This window comes from Pristiophorus japonicus, chromosome 5 (assembly GCF_044704955.1).
Source record: "Pristiophorus japonicus isolate sPriJap1 chromosome 5, sPriJap1.hap1, whole genome shotgun sequence".
Classification (NCBI taxonomy): Eukaryota; Metazoa; Chordata; class Chondrichthyes; family Pristiophoridae; genus Pristiophorus; species Pristiophorus japonicus.
This window is the reverse complement of record NC_091981.1, coordinates 210,509,812-210,528,531: the sequence shown is the minus strand read 5'-3', so window position 1 is coordinate 210,528,531 and position 18,720 is coordinate 210,509,812. Positions and strand designations below refer to the sequence as shown.

At 44.9% G+C, this 18,720-nt stretch overlaps 1 protein-coding gene across 4 annotated transcripts in view; it reads left to right on the top strand.

Annotated features, from left to right (window-relative positions):
* efhb (EF-hand domain family, member B) overlaps positions 1-18,720 on the top strand; it is a 230,868-nt gene that overhangs the window by 94,944 nt on the left and 117,204 nt on the right. For all 4 annotated transcript variants that reach the window (XM_070881276.1, XM_070881274.1, XM_070881275.1 and 1 more), the window contains 3 exons: positions 5,449-5,559; positions 13,156-13,285; positions 15,294-15,377. In XM_070881276.1, the coding sequence (XP_070737377.1) occupies positions 5,449-5,559; positions 13,156-13,285; positions 15,294-15,377 (325 nt within the window). The remainder of the gene's footprint in view (positions 1-5,448; positions 5,560-13,155; positions 13,286-15,293; positions 15,378-18,720) is intronic.

Sequence of the window (18,720 nt, the reverse complement as noted above, 5' to 3'; positions counted from 1 at the left end):
ACTCCCAATAGCGTTTTCTGCCATTTGGTATTCCGTAGCTCCACCCATACCGATTCCACATCATCCAAGCTAATGTCCTTCCTTACTATTGCATCAATTTCCTCTTTAACCAGCAATGCCACCCCACCTCCTTTTTCCTTTCTGTCTGTCCTTCCTAAATGTTGAATACCCCTGGATGTTGAGTTCCCAGCCTTGGTCACCCTGGAGCCATGTCCCCGTGATGCCAATTACATCATATCCGTTAACTGATATCTGTGCAGTAAATTCGTCCACCTTATTCCGAATGCTCCTCGCATTGAGGCACAGAGCCTTCAGGCTTGTCTTATTAACACCCTTTGCCCCTTTAGAATTTTGCTGTAATGCGGCCCTTTTTGATTTTTGTCTTGGTTTTCTCTGCCCTCCGCTTTTACTTTTCTACTTTCTATCTTTTGCTTTTGCCCCCATTCTACTTCCCTCTGTCTCCCTGCATAGGTTCCCATCCCCTTGCCATATTAGTTTAACCCCTCCCCAACAGCACTAGCAAACACTCCCCCCTTGGACATTGGTTCCAGTCCTGCCCAGGTGCAGACCATCTGCTTTGTAGTGGTCCCACCTCCCCCAGAACCGGTTCCAATGTCCCAGGAATTTGAATCCCTCCCTTCTGCACCACTCCTCAAGCCATGTATTCATCTGAGCTATCCTGCGATTCCTACTCTGACGAGCATGTGGCAATGGTAGCAATCCTGAGATTACTACTTTTGAGGTCCTACTTTTTAATTTATCTCCTAGCTCCCTAAATTCGTCTTGTAGGACCTCATTCCGCTTTTTACCTATATCATTGGTACCTATATACACCACGACAACTGGCTGTTCATCCCTCTTCTGACCGAATGAAAAGAAAATCAAGGTTCTATTGGACAAATTTCTCATCTGCTGCTAATTCACTCATCCCTACTTAAAACTCTTCAGTGCAATCAGTGTAATATCCATGCTTATGGAAGAGTCAGTTTACTAATATCAAAAGGAATCACCCATTCCTAAAAAACCCAGCTTTGACCCTCTCGCCTCGCAAACTACTGCTCCGCATCCAACCTCGTATCTCTTGCAGAAAACCTGAAGTGAAGTGGGCTCCCAAACCCGTGCCCATCTCTCCCGCAACACCACCTCCAATGCCCTTCTCTGTTTTGCAGCTCAGTGAGACTGTCTCTGTGAAGTGCCTTCGGTTATTTTAATGTGAAAGTTGATATATAAATGCAAGTTATTGTTGAAAGGCAGTGGGTGGGGGGGGGCGGTGGGAATTGCCCTCCGCCCCTTTTCAGATAATTCAAATTATTCGTCAGGAGTTGGAGATGTCATGTATCCAACATGGCTACTGTTGGTACTATCACAAAGTGTGCCACCAGAGGGCACAGCAGTGGGAGACTTGTAAGTTACCTGTACAGGTGTGCCTGGCCTAGTATAAAAGGCAGGCCACCAGGTGTGATTCTCACTCTGGAGTTAACAAATAAAGGACTAAGGTCACTACAGTTCAAGTACAACACATTGCCTCGTGGAGTCATTATTAGAGCATCCAAGGACACAACAATTAAACGACCTGGCAGGAGACGACCCAGCCACACTGGCTGATAAGCACAGAGCTATCTTGCTAACCAGTTGTGGGCCCACCATCTATGACCTTGTCAGGGACTTGCTGGCACCAGCGAAGATAACGACCAAGACGTACAAGGAGCTTGTAACGCTGATCCATGAGCAACTCAAGCCCAAGGACAGCATCCTCACAGCCAGACACCGGTTCTACACCAACCGATGGCCTGAAGGCCAGTAAATCACGAAATACGCCGGGCTTCCAGCACCGTGTGGTTTCGGCAACCACCCCAACGAAGCGCTGTGGGACATTTTTGTCATTGGAATCGGCCATGAGGGCTTTCTTCATAAGCTACTGTCGGCGGATACCACAGTCACACTGCAGAAGGCCATCTCTGTGAGCCAGGCATTCACGACCTCGACTTGTGGTTCTAGGCAGATGACTCACCCTCAGGACTCAAACCCGGCAGGTACTGTGCACCGAGTGATGCCTTTTAGAGGCTGGACTGTAGAACGTGAACCCTCTCAGGGGAGAGAGAACATGCTCCGGAGTCCCTTAACTCAGAGTCCGCCGAAGGGGGCTAATCAAGTAGCTCCATGCTGGCATTGTGGAGGGAATCACAGGGCTCACCAGTGCCACTTTAAAGACTATGTATGCAAGGGCTGCAACACAAAGGGCCACCTCCAGCGAATGTGTAAGAGAAATATGACTCACTGTGTCGATAAAGTGTCTGCAGATGGCCATGAATCCAGTGCGGATTATGAAATGATAGGCAGAGAGGCAGCTCAGCCCCACGGTGAGGTATGTGGCATGTTTACCTGCACCACCGAGTGTTCCCCGTTGAGGATGGAAGTCGAGATAGATGGTGTTCCAGTCTTCATGGAAGTGGACACGGGGGTGTGCCAGTCAGTAATGAATCAAGAAGCCTTTGAGAGGCTATGAGACAATCAAGCTGAACGACCCAAATTGGTCCCGGTTCAGGCCAAGCTGCGCACCTGCACTGATGAACTTATCCCAGTCGTTGGTAGTGTGAATGTAAAGCTACTCCATGATGGCGCTGTGCAGAAGTTACCTCTGTGGATTGTTGCAGATAATGGACCAACGCTGCTCGGAAGAAGGTGGATGGAGAAGATGCATTGGAAGTGGGAAGACTTCACACCTCCAGCGATCGACATCCTCCGCGTTCGGAGGCACAACAAGCCCTCACTTGAGGGTGGACCCGGCACCAGAGAGCAGACCAGCACAGCACCCGAGGCACAGACCGCTCAGCATGACTGCATGGAGATGATCCAGCTGAGACAACCCAAATGCACCTTCCAGGCTCCAGTGGCAGCCCTCCAGAGGAAGAAAATCGGATCCAAAGGCGACTTCCCAGCTTTGGTGGCAGAACTCGGGAGAAGAGTATCACCGCAGTCGACATCGTGGATAGAGGAAAGATGGCGCCCAAACCACGAGGTGAGGCGCTGAAGAAAAAGATGGCCGTGGCCAGACCACGAGGTGCAGCGCTGATGGAGCAACCGTGGCACCAAATGGAGAAGAGGATTGAGGTAAAGAAAGCAAGGCTCTCTTAAAGGAGGCCTGCAACCCACTACAATTAAAGAGACAATTCCACACTCAAGCAATGTAACAGCAACTGTAAGTTAGAGATAAAATCTGTAACGGATGGTCAGAGTTGTGTACATGCAATAAGCAAGGAAAAGTCACGTGATCATGTAAAATGTGTAAGCGATGAGCAGAATTGTGTACATGCAACCAGCGAGGAAAAGTCGCGCGATCGCGATTGGAGCTAAAAGCATCCACAATAAGTAATGAAAAGTTGTGCAATGTAGGATTTCAACTGCACGCAGCCAATGCAACGGGCAGACATCCATCATGAGCACACAGGTCCAGCGAGCCATCCAATGTAGTGGCTTGCATCCCTGGGACCAGAGTTATGCACCATGGAGTCTGGCCACAAGCAGCCAATACACACGAGCTGCAGAGCAAGCGATCTCAGGCGGGTAACAGCACTGGTATCGATACCCTGCCCCTGATCGGCTCCACCTCTCAGGCACCTGATGGCATAAACCGCCACGAGCCTGAAAGAGCAAACTGTGCTAAGGCGCAGCCCCAGACCCCATCGCCACCAAGGCCATACCCGGAAACGAAGGGTCACTCACTACAGTCCTCCCAACGGGGACCGGGACCAGCCAGGATCCCAACCCAAACAATGCCCAGGATGGCGAGTCAGCAGTTCCCTGTGCACTGCTAGACGACAGCCCCTCAGGGAGCAGCAGCGACCCAGGGCGCAAAGAAAGGACAGGGAGGTCACAGGCATTTGTGAAACTGCCCGATGCTAGGAAGCACGGCAACAGCCCCAAGAGCAGGCAACTCAAGCCAACTGGGTTCCCACTGCCAGCACTGGGCACCGCGCCACCACTAGACTGCCGAGACACCATCCAGCAGTTCTGGAACTAGCTTGCCCTTATGCACCGGTCATCGATCCCCAGCACACATAGATAATGTATCTCACCAATCTAGCGTACTGGTCTCACAATTAAACCACAAATGAATGCAAATTTGTCTTCCTGAACTTGAATGTACATGAATGCACTGAGTCTCCGGCATAACCTGTATGTGGGAGGAGGAGAATGGATTGATCAGCATTGCACACAAACAGCAACCACCAGCACTCTACTGCACCAACCACTCACCCAAGATTGAAACGACCCGCCAAGGGTCAACCAGATAGAGCTAAGCCCAGAGCACAGTCAATGCAGAGGCGATTTGCACTAAAGGCTTGGGGGAGAGTGATGTCATGTATCCTACATGGCTATTGTTGGTACTATCACAAGGTGTGCTACCAGAGGGCACAGCAGTGGGAGACTTGTAGGTTACCTGTACAGGTGTGCCTGGCCTAGTATAAAAGGCAGGCCACCAGGTGTGATCCTCACTCTGGAGTTAACAAATAAAGGACTAAGGTCACTACAGTTCAAGTACAACACATTGCCTCGTGGAGTCATTATTAGAGCATCCAAGGACACAACAGTAGGGAAGAATCGGAGCTCTTTAACTCTGGCACCACTTTTCAGCTCTTTGGGGTACTGTTTGTAGCGGAGTAGGGGTGGGTTCATGTCGGGAGTGGGGCTGTGTCCATCACCGCTGTGCTGATGCGTAACAACGTCCCTCCCCTTCAGTCAAAGGGGAGGGATGCTGCAAGACTCACTGAGGCCTCCGTGGTGGCAACTGGGCTACCAGGGAAGGGTTCGGCCGGGCCAGCCTGTTGGTGGCTGACTGCAGAGTCTGCCGATAATTAAAAGAAAATGGCGGGCATGGCGGTGTGCCCTCCTCTTTCAGGGAGGCCGCACAGCCCAGCCACTGGCAGCTTCCCGCCTTGCTAAGCTGTTAGTGGCACTGACCGGTGACGGCCCCGCTCTCGCAGGGACCATTTCCCCCGCGGGGTGGAAAATGGGTTGCGAGCGGTGAGGGGTCGGAGCGCCAGCCAGGCGGGGTGGAAAATCGGGGCGTGGCAGAAACATGTTTCCATTGCCCCAGGCCCGGGGGAAATTGTGGATGAGTCGTACCCTCGCCTGCTCCCAGTGGGTAAGGCCTTACTCTAAGAGGCGGTAACGGGCCAAAAAAAGGGGCAATTTTGACCCCAACACCTTCAAAAAATTGCAGCATTTCTTAAATACTGCATGGAAGCACTAGTTTAGTTTGATGTGTTCAAGTCCTGGAGCTTGAGCCCACAGCCTTCTAACTCAGAACAGTGTTGCCAACTGCAAAAGTTAACACTTATTTTGATCACTGCAGAATAATAAATGTTTGAAGTGTGTACTCTTTACTTTAAATAACACTTAATTAGAATTTGACTATTTAAGACTGTATTGAACATTTTATTTCAGATATCTCTGCTGGAGAACTTGTAAACCCACGAAAGACTCGAGAACAAGTTAATAAAGAATCACAAGAGGGACATCAACTATATGTTACATCACACAGTGATTACAATATTGGTAAGGAAACACGATTTTTGTAAGTAATACACATTTACACTGAATCCCTATTTATTTGCAATAATGTAGGTTAGGAAGAACAAAATTGTATCTTACAATTACATATATACGACTACAATTCTAAATCCAGTAGGGATTAAAATTGGAATATGGTAACAAGTTGCATTTGCTATAAAGTCAGGATTTGGCTTTATCAGGACATATGAGGGGAGCGATCTTTATTTGGATTGCTCTTTGGGTGGGCACTGGACGGGGCTTATGTAGCAACCACCCGGAGGAGTTAGTTTTGAACGCATTCTGTTGTGGTCCTGGGTTTTCATTCAGCGTGGTCAGCAAGCTTCCAGTATAAAATGAGCTCTCCAGTACACAGGTCGCCTTTCTGGAGGTGGGAAATTAGGTGGGTTGGCCGAATTTGATGGGCCTGCAGTAGCATCTTAAAGAGGAGGGGTACAGTATTAGGAATAAAAAGAAGCAGAACTTTAGAGCCGCAAGCATCTTGTATGCAGAACCTACACCAGCAAATGCAATAAATTTTGAACTCTTTAAGGCTCAGAACCCACAAGTGACTGCTATAAAAATGTGTCCATCCAGCTATCTCTGGCTGCAGCTAAAGATCTCTTTAATTTTCACTGAAAATGGACACTGCCCAACTTGTACCGCATATGGGTGGTGGACTGGAGCAAGAACTGATGATATTCAGGGGGGCCGAGACGGAAATAGTTTTGGGGCTTCTAAGAGCTTCAGCTGATCCCTATTAATGTTCATGCATGGGCCTCCCGTCTGTTTCCAAAATCAGATCTGGCAGCTTGAATGGAGGTCTGCCTGAAAACTAGATGGATAGTAACTCGATGCTAAGTTGGTGTGACTAGCCATGGGATTACTTGATCTTGCTACCACCCCATTTGTTAGCACAAAGATATTGGGGTAGAAATTGCAGTCGGAGGTTTCCCGCGAGTAGATGCTCCGACCTGCAAAAAATTCTACGAACTTACCTGATGGTGCCGGAGGTTCGGACATTTGCGGTCCTGCGTCTCTCCGGGTACCCGCGGGTAGACGCCTCCGTATTTCAAAGGCGCATGCGATTCGCAAGCGCCCCTGAGATCACGTGGGCCGGCCCAACCAATGCAAAAGGATAGTATGCAGATACAGCAAGTGATCAGGAAGGCCAATGGTATCTTGGCCTTTATTGCAAAGAGGATGGAGTATAAAAGCAGGTAAGTCTTGTTACAGCTATATAAGGTATTGGTGAGGCCACACCTGGAATACTGCGTGCAGTTTTGGTTTCCATATTTACGAAAGGGTATACTTGCTTTGGAAGCAGTTCAGAGAAGGTTCACAAGGTTGATTCTGGAGATGAGGGGGTTGACTTATGAGGAAAGGTTGAGTAGGTTGGGCCTCTACTCATTGGAATTCAGAAGAATGAGAGGTGATCTTATCGAAACGTATATGATTATGAGGGGGCTTGACAAGGTTGATGCAGAGAGGATGTTTCCACTGATGGGGGAGACTAGAACTAGAGGGCATGATCTTAGAATAAGGGACCGCCCATTTAAAACAGAGATGAGGAGAAATTTCTTCTCTGAGGGTTGTGGATCTGTGAAATTCGCTGCCTCAGAGAGCTGTGGAAGCTGGGACATTGAATACATTTAAGACAGAAATAGACAATTTCTTAAACGATAAGGGGATAAGGGGTTATGGGGAGCGGGTGGGGAAGTGGAACTGAGTCCATGATCAGATCAGCCATGATCTTATTGAATGGCGGAGCAGGCTCGAAGAGCCATACGGCCTACTCCTGCTCCTATTTCTTATGTTCTTATGAAAGAAGGGGGATCCTCATTCATACTTATGGTGATTCTGTATGTAGGACTCCTCATAAGTATGAATAGGAATACTCCCAAAAACAGCTCTAACTCTCCACCACGTCTCTCGACCCCTGCTTGGTATCTAATTTGTCAGATTGCTTGTCTGACATCCAGTACTGGATGAACAGAAATTTGCTCCAATTAAATATTGGGGAGACCGAAGCCATTATCTTTGGTTCCTGCCACAAACTGCGTTCCCTAACCACTGACTCCATCCCTCTCCCTAGCACCAATCTGAGGGTGATCAAGACTGTTTGCAACCTAGGTGTCAAGTTTGACCATGAAATGTGTTTCCAGCCACATATCCGCGACATAACTGAAACCGCATTTTTCCACCTCCGTAACATGGCCCGCCTTCACATCTGCCTCAGCTCTTCTAACATAGAACATAAGAATTAGGAACAGGAGTAGGCCATCTAGCCCCTCGAGCCTGCTCCGCCATTCAATAAGATCATGGCTGATCTGGCCGTGGACTCAGCTCCACTTACCCGCCCGCTCCCCATAACCCTTAATTCCCTTATTGGTTAAAAATCTATCTATCTGTGACTTGAATACATTCAATGAGCTAACCTCAACTGCTTCCTTGGGCAGAGAATTCCACAGATTCACAACCCTCTGGGAGAAGAAATTCTTTCTCAACTCGGTTTTAAATTGGCTCCCCTGTATTTTGAGGCTGTGCCCCCTAGTTCTAGCCTCTCCTACCAGTGGAAACAACCTCTCTGCCTGTATCTTGTCTATCCCTTTCATGATTTTAAATGTTTCTATAAGATCACCCCTCATCCTTCTGAACTCCAACGAGTAAAGACCCAGTCTACTCAATCTATCATCATAAGGTAACCCCCTCATCTCCGGAATCAGCCTAGTGAATCATCTCTGTACCCCCTCCAAAGCCAGTATATCCTTCCTGAAGTAAGGTAACCAAAACTGCACGCAGTACTCCAGGTGCGGCCTTACCAATACCCTATACAGTTGCAGCAGGACCTCCCTGCTTTTGTACTCCATCCCTCTCGCACACGTTCCATTGGAAGTGTGTGCATGCATCTTGGACCCCAGTTGAGCACCAGGTGGCTGCATTGCGCCTAAAAAAATGGGCGCTACACAGCCCAATTTAGCTCCCCTTGTATTTACTATGACCAATTTTCTACTAAAAAACCTCTATTACATAATTAAGTTCAACATTTTGAATCTGGGTAGTCTGAGCAAACTAGTTTGATCCGGTTCAGCAGCCAATGCCCAGAATAGTAACAGATACAGCAGATTCATTATTACCTACATCTCTGCAGCTGATCTGGAATAAGGAGTTGCAGGGAAATGGGCTGGGTGCACATCAGTGTAATTACTATATATAAAATATAAAAAATGCCCCTGCAGAAGAGGTTAAAATGTACTTTCTTTTGAAAAACAGAAATTAAAGACACCTGCTCCTTTCTGGATTAAAAAAAACTGCTCTACAAACACAGTGTATTCACTAACTTATATGTACACAGGCTCCTTCATCTAAAATAAAGCAGCTGTCACACTGTTTTGCCTAACTGCACTCCTTAATGCAGCCCACCATATTTTTTTCTAGATTATAGTTTGAAATGTTGATGTCAGTAATTTAACATGGGTTGTGTAATATGTATTCTCTCTAGCTCTCTCTTCCCTGCCTGCACCCTATGCAAACTATAATTACATTTCTGCTGCTGAAACCCTCATTCATGCCTTTGTTACCTCTAGACTTGACTACTCCAACTTGCTGGCCTCCCACATTCTACACTATGTAAACTTGAGGTCATCCAAAACTCAGCAGCCCGTGTCCTAACTCGCACCAAGTCAAGATCACCCATCATCCCTGTGCTTTCTGACCTACTTTGGCTCCCAGTTAAACAACACCGTGATTTCAAAATTCTCATCCTTGTTTACAAATCACTCCATGGCCTTGCCCTTCCCTATCTCTGTAATCTTTTTAAGCCTCACAACTCCACAAGATGTCAGCACTCCTCAAATTCTGGCCTCTTGAACATCCGTCATTATAACCGCTCAACCATCGGTAACCATATCTTCAGCTGTTTGAGCCCTAAGATCTGGAACTCCCTCCCTAAACCTCTCTACCTGTCTTCCCAGTATTAAGATGCTCATTAAAACCTATCTTTTTAACCAAGCTTTTGGTCATCTGCCTTAATTTCTTCTTTTGTGACTCGGTGTCAAATTTATCTGTTTTGTCTTGTTAACACTGCTGTGAAGCGTCTTGGGACGTTTTACTACGTTAAAAGCGATATATAAATAAAAATTATTATTATTTTATTATTATAAAGACACATTTTATTATATTTTCAAGGTATCGCCCACAAAGAAAAATTTGAAAAGTTTCAGTTTTCATGTAATTACTGTAGTTATGTTTTTGCCAGTGCAAGCAATTCATTTTTATTTCATTTGGCGGTAAAACTTAAGGCAAACCCATAATTGAGCAACACGTAGATAAATAAGAAGCAATGTATTGGATTTTCGGTCTTTTGCCGCCCATCTAGCGGCGGAAAGCACTTGCGCCCGGGCAACCAGCTTCGAGCGCCCCGCCGGCATATTCGGTGCTGGGTTTGTGGGGGGTGGGGGCGGGGAGCAGTACTGCCCGGGAGAGGCGAGCCAATGTGCAATGCGTCTGGTTGCGACACCGGTTCAATATTTGGATTGTGCCCGCTCCATAGAGCCCGAAGCGCGCCTTAGTGGGACTGCTTGTGAAATCTGGCGTTCCAAGCTGTCCTGGCCAAAGTGATGGAAGAAATATCTACCTGTGGTAAGTGTCATTGTTTTTCTTTTTTTTTGTGATTTATGTGGGGATCGCGTCAGTAATGAATTGGGAATGTTTTTGATTTTTTTTTCTCCATGGAAGCTTCTGTTAGAGCACACCCAGACCGGCTGTTTAGCTCCAGATTTTCAGTGGCTCAGCAGGCCTAGTGCCCTAAAAGAGGTGTGGATACCTCCCGCAGCGCTGCACTCCAAACTCCGGGCCCAGCTGATGAATTTTGCAGCGGCAGACCACTCCGCCCGGGACAACGTCGCAACAGAGGCGCGATCGAATTTCTCCCCCATAATATTTCTTGGTATTATTTTTTAATCTGACATACTATCTGCCAGGAAAGGTAAAGCTCATTTTACCTAAACAACAGCCATCTTATTGGCCAATATACAAATGCGCTGGGAATTTCCCTGGAGCTCTCCTAATCAACCACTAACTTTGACAGAAGATCGGCAGAAAACTTGGGTACATTGTGTAAGCAGAGTTTCCGCGATCTTCAGCTAAAATTGCGACATCTGATCAAGAGAACCACTAAGGAAATTTTTAGCAATGATTTCTCTTAAAGCTATGCAAAGCAGTTAGATGTAGTAATTTTCCTATTTTTATGAATATTTACTCATTTAATTTAAATACTCCAGATGGCAATAGCTTTGGCTCTGCGGTGCTGCAAGTTGGGCTTAACATTATTTGTGAGGAGGATGCAAAGAGACTTCAAGGGGATATAGACAAGCTAAGTGAGTGGGAAAGAATATGGCAAATGGAATATAATGTGGAGAAATGTGAAGTTATCCACTTTGGTAGGAAAAATAGAAAAACAGAATATTTTTTAAATGATGAGAGACTAGGAAATGTTGGTCTTCAGAGGGACCTGGGTGTCCTTGTACACGAATCACTGAAAGTTAACATGCAGGTACAACAAGGAAACAAATAGGAAAGCAAATGATATGTTGGCCTTTATTACAAGAGGATTTGAGTATAAGAGTGAAAACATCTTACTGCAATTATATAGGGCCCTGGTGAGACCGCACCTGGAGTATTGTGTACAGTTTTGGTCTCCTTACCTAAGGAAGGATATATTTGCCATTGACGGAGTGATGCGAAGGTTCACCAGACTGATTCCTGGGATGGGAGAGATTTTCCTATGAGGAGAGATTGAGTAGACTAGGCCTATATTCCTTAGAGTTTAGAAGAATGAGAGGTGATCTCATTGAAACATACAAAACTCTTACAGGACTTGACAGGATAGATGCAAGGAGGACATTTCCTTTGGCTGGGGAATCTAGAACATGGGGTCACAGTCACAGAATAAGGGTTGGCCATTTAGGACTGAGATGAGGAGAAATTTCTTCACTCAGAGGGTGATGAATGTTTGGAATTCTCTGCCCCAGAGGGCTGTGGAGGCTCAGGGCTGGATTTTAGGCTTTTCTGGTTTTGGGGCGAAAATGGAGGCTGGGCGGGAAAGTTACCGGCTGGGAATAGTCTGTGCTTTGGGAAGAAATTTTCGCCATCTGGGCCCTGCACCAGAGGGCGCAGCGTGAAGGGAAGTGTTGTACACTTCTTGAGGCGCAAAAATGGGAAACTCGCGAACTAAAGTGCCGAGCCGTGTGCGCTCCAAGAGAGGCTTTGGGGGGTGGGGGGGAAATAAACCTTAAAAAACACACAAAAACTTTCCCAAAACATTGCCCATGCCACCACAACACAAATCACTAAAAAAAATTAAAAGAACAAACACTCGCACTTACTTGTACAGCACTTTACCTTCATCACCGCCACCGGCATGGTTGGACAGCACTGATTTCCCAGGCGGTCATTGCGAGGCACGATTCCAGGTGCCCGGGTCAGGCAGGAGTCAAAACTCCAACGGTCTTGCAATGAGAGGCGTTGCACACCTGGCGCAGCTCTTCCCAAGGACCGGAGGATCGTGACAGGGTGCAGGAGACCTGAATGCCACCTTTCATGCCACTCCGAGACGAAACCTGGAGCTCAAAGGACTGGAAAATCCATCCCTCAGTTTTTGAGTATATTCAAGACAGAGATCGATAGATTTTTGGATATTAAGGGAATCGAGGGATTATGGGGACAGTGCAGGAAAGTGGAGTTGAGGTAGAAGATCAGCCATGATCTCATTGAATGGCGGAGTAGGCTCAAGGGGCCTCTCAATCTGGCTGGCTGCCGGGTGGGAAATCGAGTAAAAAAAATTATAATGAGGTCCTGTCATTAAATCTGGCATGTTCTTGGGATTTCTGAGATCCCCCACCCGCAAACATGCTCCCCTCCTCCTTGCGCGTAAATATAGGGGCCATGAAGTTCCTTGGTGTGTTATTTTAATGGAGGTGGGCCTGGATTTAAAAAAGCAGACCAAGGAATTTCATGCAAGGTATTATGTATGTGCACATTAATCTTCACACAGTGTAATTTCAAAGCCATTGAGTTTCCTACCTGTTATTGCACAACTATATAATCTTTGATATGGCTATTGAATGAAGGAAACAAATTGTGTTCTATTAATATTGTTCAACCTCAACATACTTTAAAAGTACAATATCCCTTAACTTAGCCCATTCAGATGGCAGCCAATAAATTTTGCATAAAGTATGGGGGATGAGAAAGACCATGCCAAAAATAAATAACATTAGTCGGCATATGAACATAAATTAAGCCATATATGTCCAAAACTGAATGCTATTCCCTAGCATATCCGCTTATAGTATTTTAAAAATAACATTTTATTCTTTTTTGTGATTGTATGATATGCCCAGTGCTTTTATTAGATAATTCTTTTAATCAAAGTAATCAATTTAAATCAATCTTTTCAACATGGGTTGAGAGGCTGGTTCACAATGTCAGTAATTGTTTAGTAGCAACAATATAATTTATAATGGGAAATGTAATAATAGCAAAAAAAATAATAGCATATGGTTCCAAGATTTAAACAGATTTCTTCAACTATGTCCTTAGGGGAGCAGGTGGACAGAAAATATGACTGGTCAAGGCACAGCAAATATAGTACATTTGGAGTAGAGACCCCTTATTTTAGTGATGGAAGAATGACAGCAAAATCATTACGCTGGTTAACTGAAGTGCAACAGTAAGTATTTGTTATAAAGACTAGTGCTGGGGCAAAGCTTTGTTTTTCTCCTGTTCAATGAAACATAGCCCTGTCAATGAAACATTATACAGGGACTGTTTTATAAATTTACTGCCAGACTTTTCTAGTTGTTGGCCTCCCGTACAGATGCAATATTGCAATATCAGTGTCTTCAAAAATAGGCATTTGAGTCTATAACACCATCTCTATGTTTAATAAAGGACTGTAATGGTGTTTAGAACCTTTTTTGTTACCTGTCCCACTAATCTCTATTGACCTCTGTTACTACATAAGAACATAAGAACATACTAAATAGGAGCAGGAGTAGGTCATACGGCCCCTCGAACCTGCTCCGCCATTCAGTAAGATCGTGCTGATCTGATCTTGGCCTCAACTCCACTTTCCTGCCTGTTCCCCATAACCCTTGACTCCCCTTTAGTTCAAGAATCTGTCCATCTCAGCCTTGAATATATTCAATGACTCAGCCTCCACAGCTCTCTGGGGCCGAGAATTCCAAAGATTCATGACCCTCTGAGAGAAAAAATTCCTCCTCATCTCCGTCTTAAATGGGTGACCACTTATTCTGAAACTATGCCCACTAGTTCTAGATTCCTCCACGAGGGGAAACACCCTCTCAGCCTCTACCCTGTCAAACCCCCTCAGAATCTTATGTTTCAATAAGATCATCTCTCATTCTTCTAAACTCCAATGAGTACAGGCCCAACCTGCTCAGCTTTTCCTCATAAGACAATACCTTCATCTCAGGTATCAACCTAGTGAACCTTCTCTGAACTGCCTCCAATGCAAGTATATCCTTCCTTAAATAAGGAGACCAAAACTGTACGTAGTACTCTAGGTGTGATCTCACCAATGCCCTGTACAGTTGTAACAAAACTTCCCTACTTTTATACTCCATCCCTCTTGCAAACTAACTTTTTGTGTTTCATGTGCAAGGACCCCCAGATCTCGCTGTACCTCAGCATTTTGTAATCTCTCCCCATTTAAATAATAATTCGCTTTTTTATTTTTCCTACCAAAGTGGATAACCTCACATTTTCCCACATTATAGAGATATTTTTGCCTATCTCTATCCCTTTGCAGATTCTTTGTGTCCTCCACACAATTTGCTTTCCCACCTATCTTTGTATCATCAGCAAATTTGGCTACATTACACTTGGTCCCTTCATCCAAGTCATTAATATAGATTATAAATAGTTGAGGCCCCAGTACTGATCCCTGTGGCACCCCACTAGTTACAGTTTGCCAAACTGAAAAAGACCCATTTATCCTGACTCTCTGTTTTCTGTTTGTTGGCCAATCCTCGATCCATGCTATAATATATTACCCCAACACCATGGAGTCTTATCTTGTGTAGTAACATTTTATATGGCACCTTATCGAATGCCTTTTGGAAATCCAAATACACTACATTTACTGGTTCCCTTTATCCACCCTGCTCATTACATTCTCAAAGAACACGATTTCCCTTTCATAAAACCATGTTGACGCTACTTGATTGTGTTATGTTTTTCTAAATGTCTAGATTTCCCTGCTAATTGGTCCTTAGTGCTAATCAGACATTCAGACTAATCAGAAAGCTCACACATTAATTGGGCGTTTGTCAGATCTGCCATCTCATTATTGACCATCCTTTCAATGAAACATCAGACCATGTACAAAAATTACCCAACTGTCATGAGAATTACAGCAGTTTAAAAAAAATGATGTTGGATAGGTCAATGGAACTGGCAAATTTCCGATCAAAATGTGCCGGAGTATTCACTTATTCACAAGATGGGAATGCATTTGGTATTCATGCTTATCCTCTGTTACTTTTCTGAGTGTGGGACAGGCTTGATGGATCAGCTGGTCTTTTCCTATGCATCAATTTTGTAAGTTTGTATGTTCTTCCTTTACTTAACCTCTAATACTTCCTTCCTATGTCTTGTTTAAATGAGGTATCACTTATTAAAATATTCACATTTAGAATTGCTTCTTTTCAATATAGGCAAAAAGCTGCAAAGCTCGTGTCAAAAAAAGTTGATGACTTCAGAGAGAAAACACAATCTCAAATTGGAAAAGTCCATGATCCGTAAGTCCAGTTAAGTTTTGAAAAAAGAATTTAAATATAAATCGTAATTATAAATGTACTAATGTATTTAGAAAAGCTCTCTCTCTCTATCCCCGCCCCGACCCCAAACACACACAAATAGATCTAATGCAATTTTGGAACAGAAACAGTAAAAGCAGTGTTTTTCTGTCTTCTCTCTTGGCATTAAAGTAGAGGAAATTTGGATCACAAGAGAAATACAGATGAGGGAGTTCATGTGACCCATCATAGCTCATCACTCCAGATAAAAGCGCTCGAGTTTTCTTTTCAAAGTTTAACTGGATCTTGGGGCTACATTTTCCAACCATTGGTGATAAATGGGTAGTGCATCTAGCGTTACTGTATTAGCCTCCACTACCTTAGCCAGAGACTATTCTAAGTGTAATTTGTGGGCTAACACCAGAAAAATAACCATGAAAGCTTAATGATTGTCATGAAAGCCCAACTAGTTCCTTTTATGGAAGGTGCCTGCCGCTTCTATCTAGCCAACATGTAACTCCAGTTCTACGCTATGTAGTTGACTCCTCGTGTCCTCTGAAATGACCTAACAGACCCTATTTGTAAACAATTACAACAAAGTTCAGTAAAAATAAGAAAATCAGACAGACCAGTAGTCAAATAGGAGTGGCCCTGGGAGTCCTCAACACTGACTTTGGACCCTCTGAAGTCTTGTGGCTTCATGTCAAATAAGGTCAAGAAAAATTTCTGCTAATCACTACCAACTGCTCCCCGCAATGGATGAATCAGTACTCCTCAATCTTGAAAATTATTTACAGGAATCTCTGAGGGAAGCAAAGTACAAAAAGTACTCTGGGCAGTGTTTCCTGTAAGCTGTGCTGTCACGTGGCTGTGCAATGCTTCAGGGGACCTACACAGCCAGCTTGCCGGCTTTTCAATACAACACGCTGTGTGGTATCACCACTGACCTAACTGAGCTGGCCGAAACTTGTAGGATATAACTGCCAGACTGCGTCTATGTTAGCTGGTGAGGAAACTAACTAACATGAGGTAACCTATTTGACCACATCCTCACCAGTCTATGTGCTGCAGACAGTTCTGTCCATGATAACATTGATGGACCACTGTGCAGTCCTTTTGAAGACAAACTCTAATTTTCACTGTGAGGACCACCTCCATCATATAATGTGGCATTAATGTTGGCGGAGCAGGCTTGAGGGGCTGTATGGCCTACTCCTGTTCCTATTTCTTATTAACACCATGCTAACTCAGATAGACTGTGAGGTACTGTGGGCCATCATCAGCAGCTGAATTGTATACCACCACAATCTGTAACCTTATGGTCTTGCACATCCCTCACTTCTTCATCACCATCAGACTGAGAGAACAACCCTGGTTCAAGGCAGATGTAGAAGGCATGCCAAGAGCAACACCAGGCATACCTTAGAATGAGGTATAAACCTTGTGAATCCACTACAAGGGCTACCACATGCTAAGCACCAAAATAACAGGCTATATACAGAGCTAAGCAGTTCCATAAAGAATGGATCAGAGGAATCTCTATAGCCCTTTCACTTCCAATCGAAAATGGCGATCGACAATTAATAGGAGGCTCCATGAACATCTCCATTCTCAACCATGATGGAGGCCAACACACAACTGCAAAAGACAAGGCTGAAGTGTTTACAAATGTCTCAAGTCAAAAGTGCCGAGAGGATAATCCTACTTTGCCTCCTCCCAAGGTATCCACCAACATAAATACCTGTAACCAGAAAATTTAGTTCACTCCACTTGACCTTAAAAAGAGGCTGAGTGCACTGGACTGAGCAAAGGCTATGGGCCCTTACAACATCCTAGCTGTAATGCTTAAGACTTTTGTGCCAGACCTAGCTACTTCCTTAGCTAAACTGTTCCAGTACCTGCTGTGACACTAGCATCTACCTGCCCATATATGTACTATCTACAAAAATCAGGTTCAATCTAACCAGGCTAGTTACTGCCCTATCAGCCTCCTTCCAATTAAAAGTGATTGAAAGAGTCATCAGTAATGCCATTAAACTGAATGTCAGAAGAGAAGTGAGAGTATCTGCCTACGACATCAAGGTAGCATTTGACTGAGTGGCACCAAGGAGCCCTTAAAAAACTATGGTCATTGAAGGTCAAAGGGAAAAGTCTCCAGTGGCTGGTATCATGTATTGATGGAAAGGAAGATCTGGTTGACCGAGGCCAATTATCATGGCCCCAGGACCATCAATGTAGGAGTTCCTCTGGGAAGTGTTCTCATCCCACCATCTTCAGTTGCTTCATCAATTACCTTCCCCCTTTCATAATGTCAGGGCTGTTCGCTGATGATCCCACAGTTTTCAGTTCCAGTCAGTGAAGCAGCCTATTCCAACCTACAACAGGACCTGGATAAGATTCCAACTTAGACTGACAAATGGCAGGTAACATTCATGCCACACAAGTGTCAGATGATGATCATCTCAAGAGAAAGACTAGCTATCTCCTCTTGACATTCATTGGTACCACCATCGCTGAGTCCCTCATCATCCCATCAACATCCGGGAGGGGATCACCATTTACCAGTAGCTGAAGTTGAACAACCATATCAACACCATGGCTACAAGGGCAGGGCAGAGGTTTGGTAATCTTTGTTGAGGGGCTAACCTCCTGACCCTTCAAAACCTATCCACAATCGACAAGGTTCTAGTCAGGAGTGTGATGGAAGACTTATCACTTGTATGCATCAATGCTGCCACAATAACAATCAAGAAGTTCAACACCATCAGGACAGAGCAGTTTTCTTGATTGGTATTCCGACCACTGGACTCAATATTTAACCACTCCACCACTGGCACACTGTGACTGCAGTACGTATTATGTACAGAATTCACTACAGCCACTCACCAAGGTTACTTCAACATCACCTCCCTCCACCACTGAGCAACGTCATGGGAACACCATCATCTCCAAGTTCCCAACTAAGTCACATATCATTCTGAATTGAACATGTATCTCTATTCCTTCGTCATCGCTGCGTCAGAGTCCAAGAATTCCCTACATAAAACCTAACCTTATTGTGGGAGCACTACCGCCTCAAGGATTGTAGCTGTTCGAGGTGAATACCCATCACCACCTTCCAGGGCAACTCTAGATGGGAATAAATGTTGCCTTCCCAGTGTCACCCACATCCTGAGAACAAATATTAAAAAAATGTTGATTATTTTTGCAATGTTCTAAAACGCATAAAATATTATGGGCTGTAATTAATGCACATTAAATTTCCCTCCATTTTCACCACTGGCCAGTTGTTTGCCACTGTGCTCCACCCCAACTTTCATAATTGCTCCGCCTCATAAACAGGAGT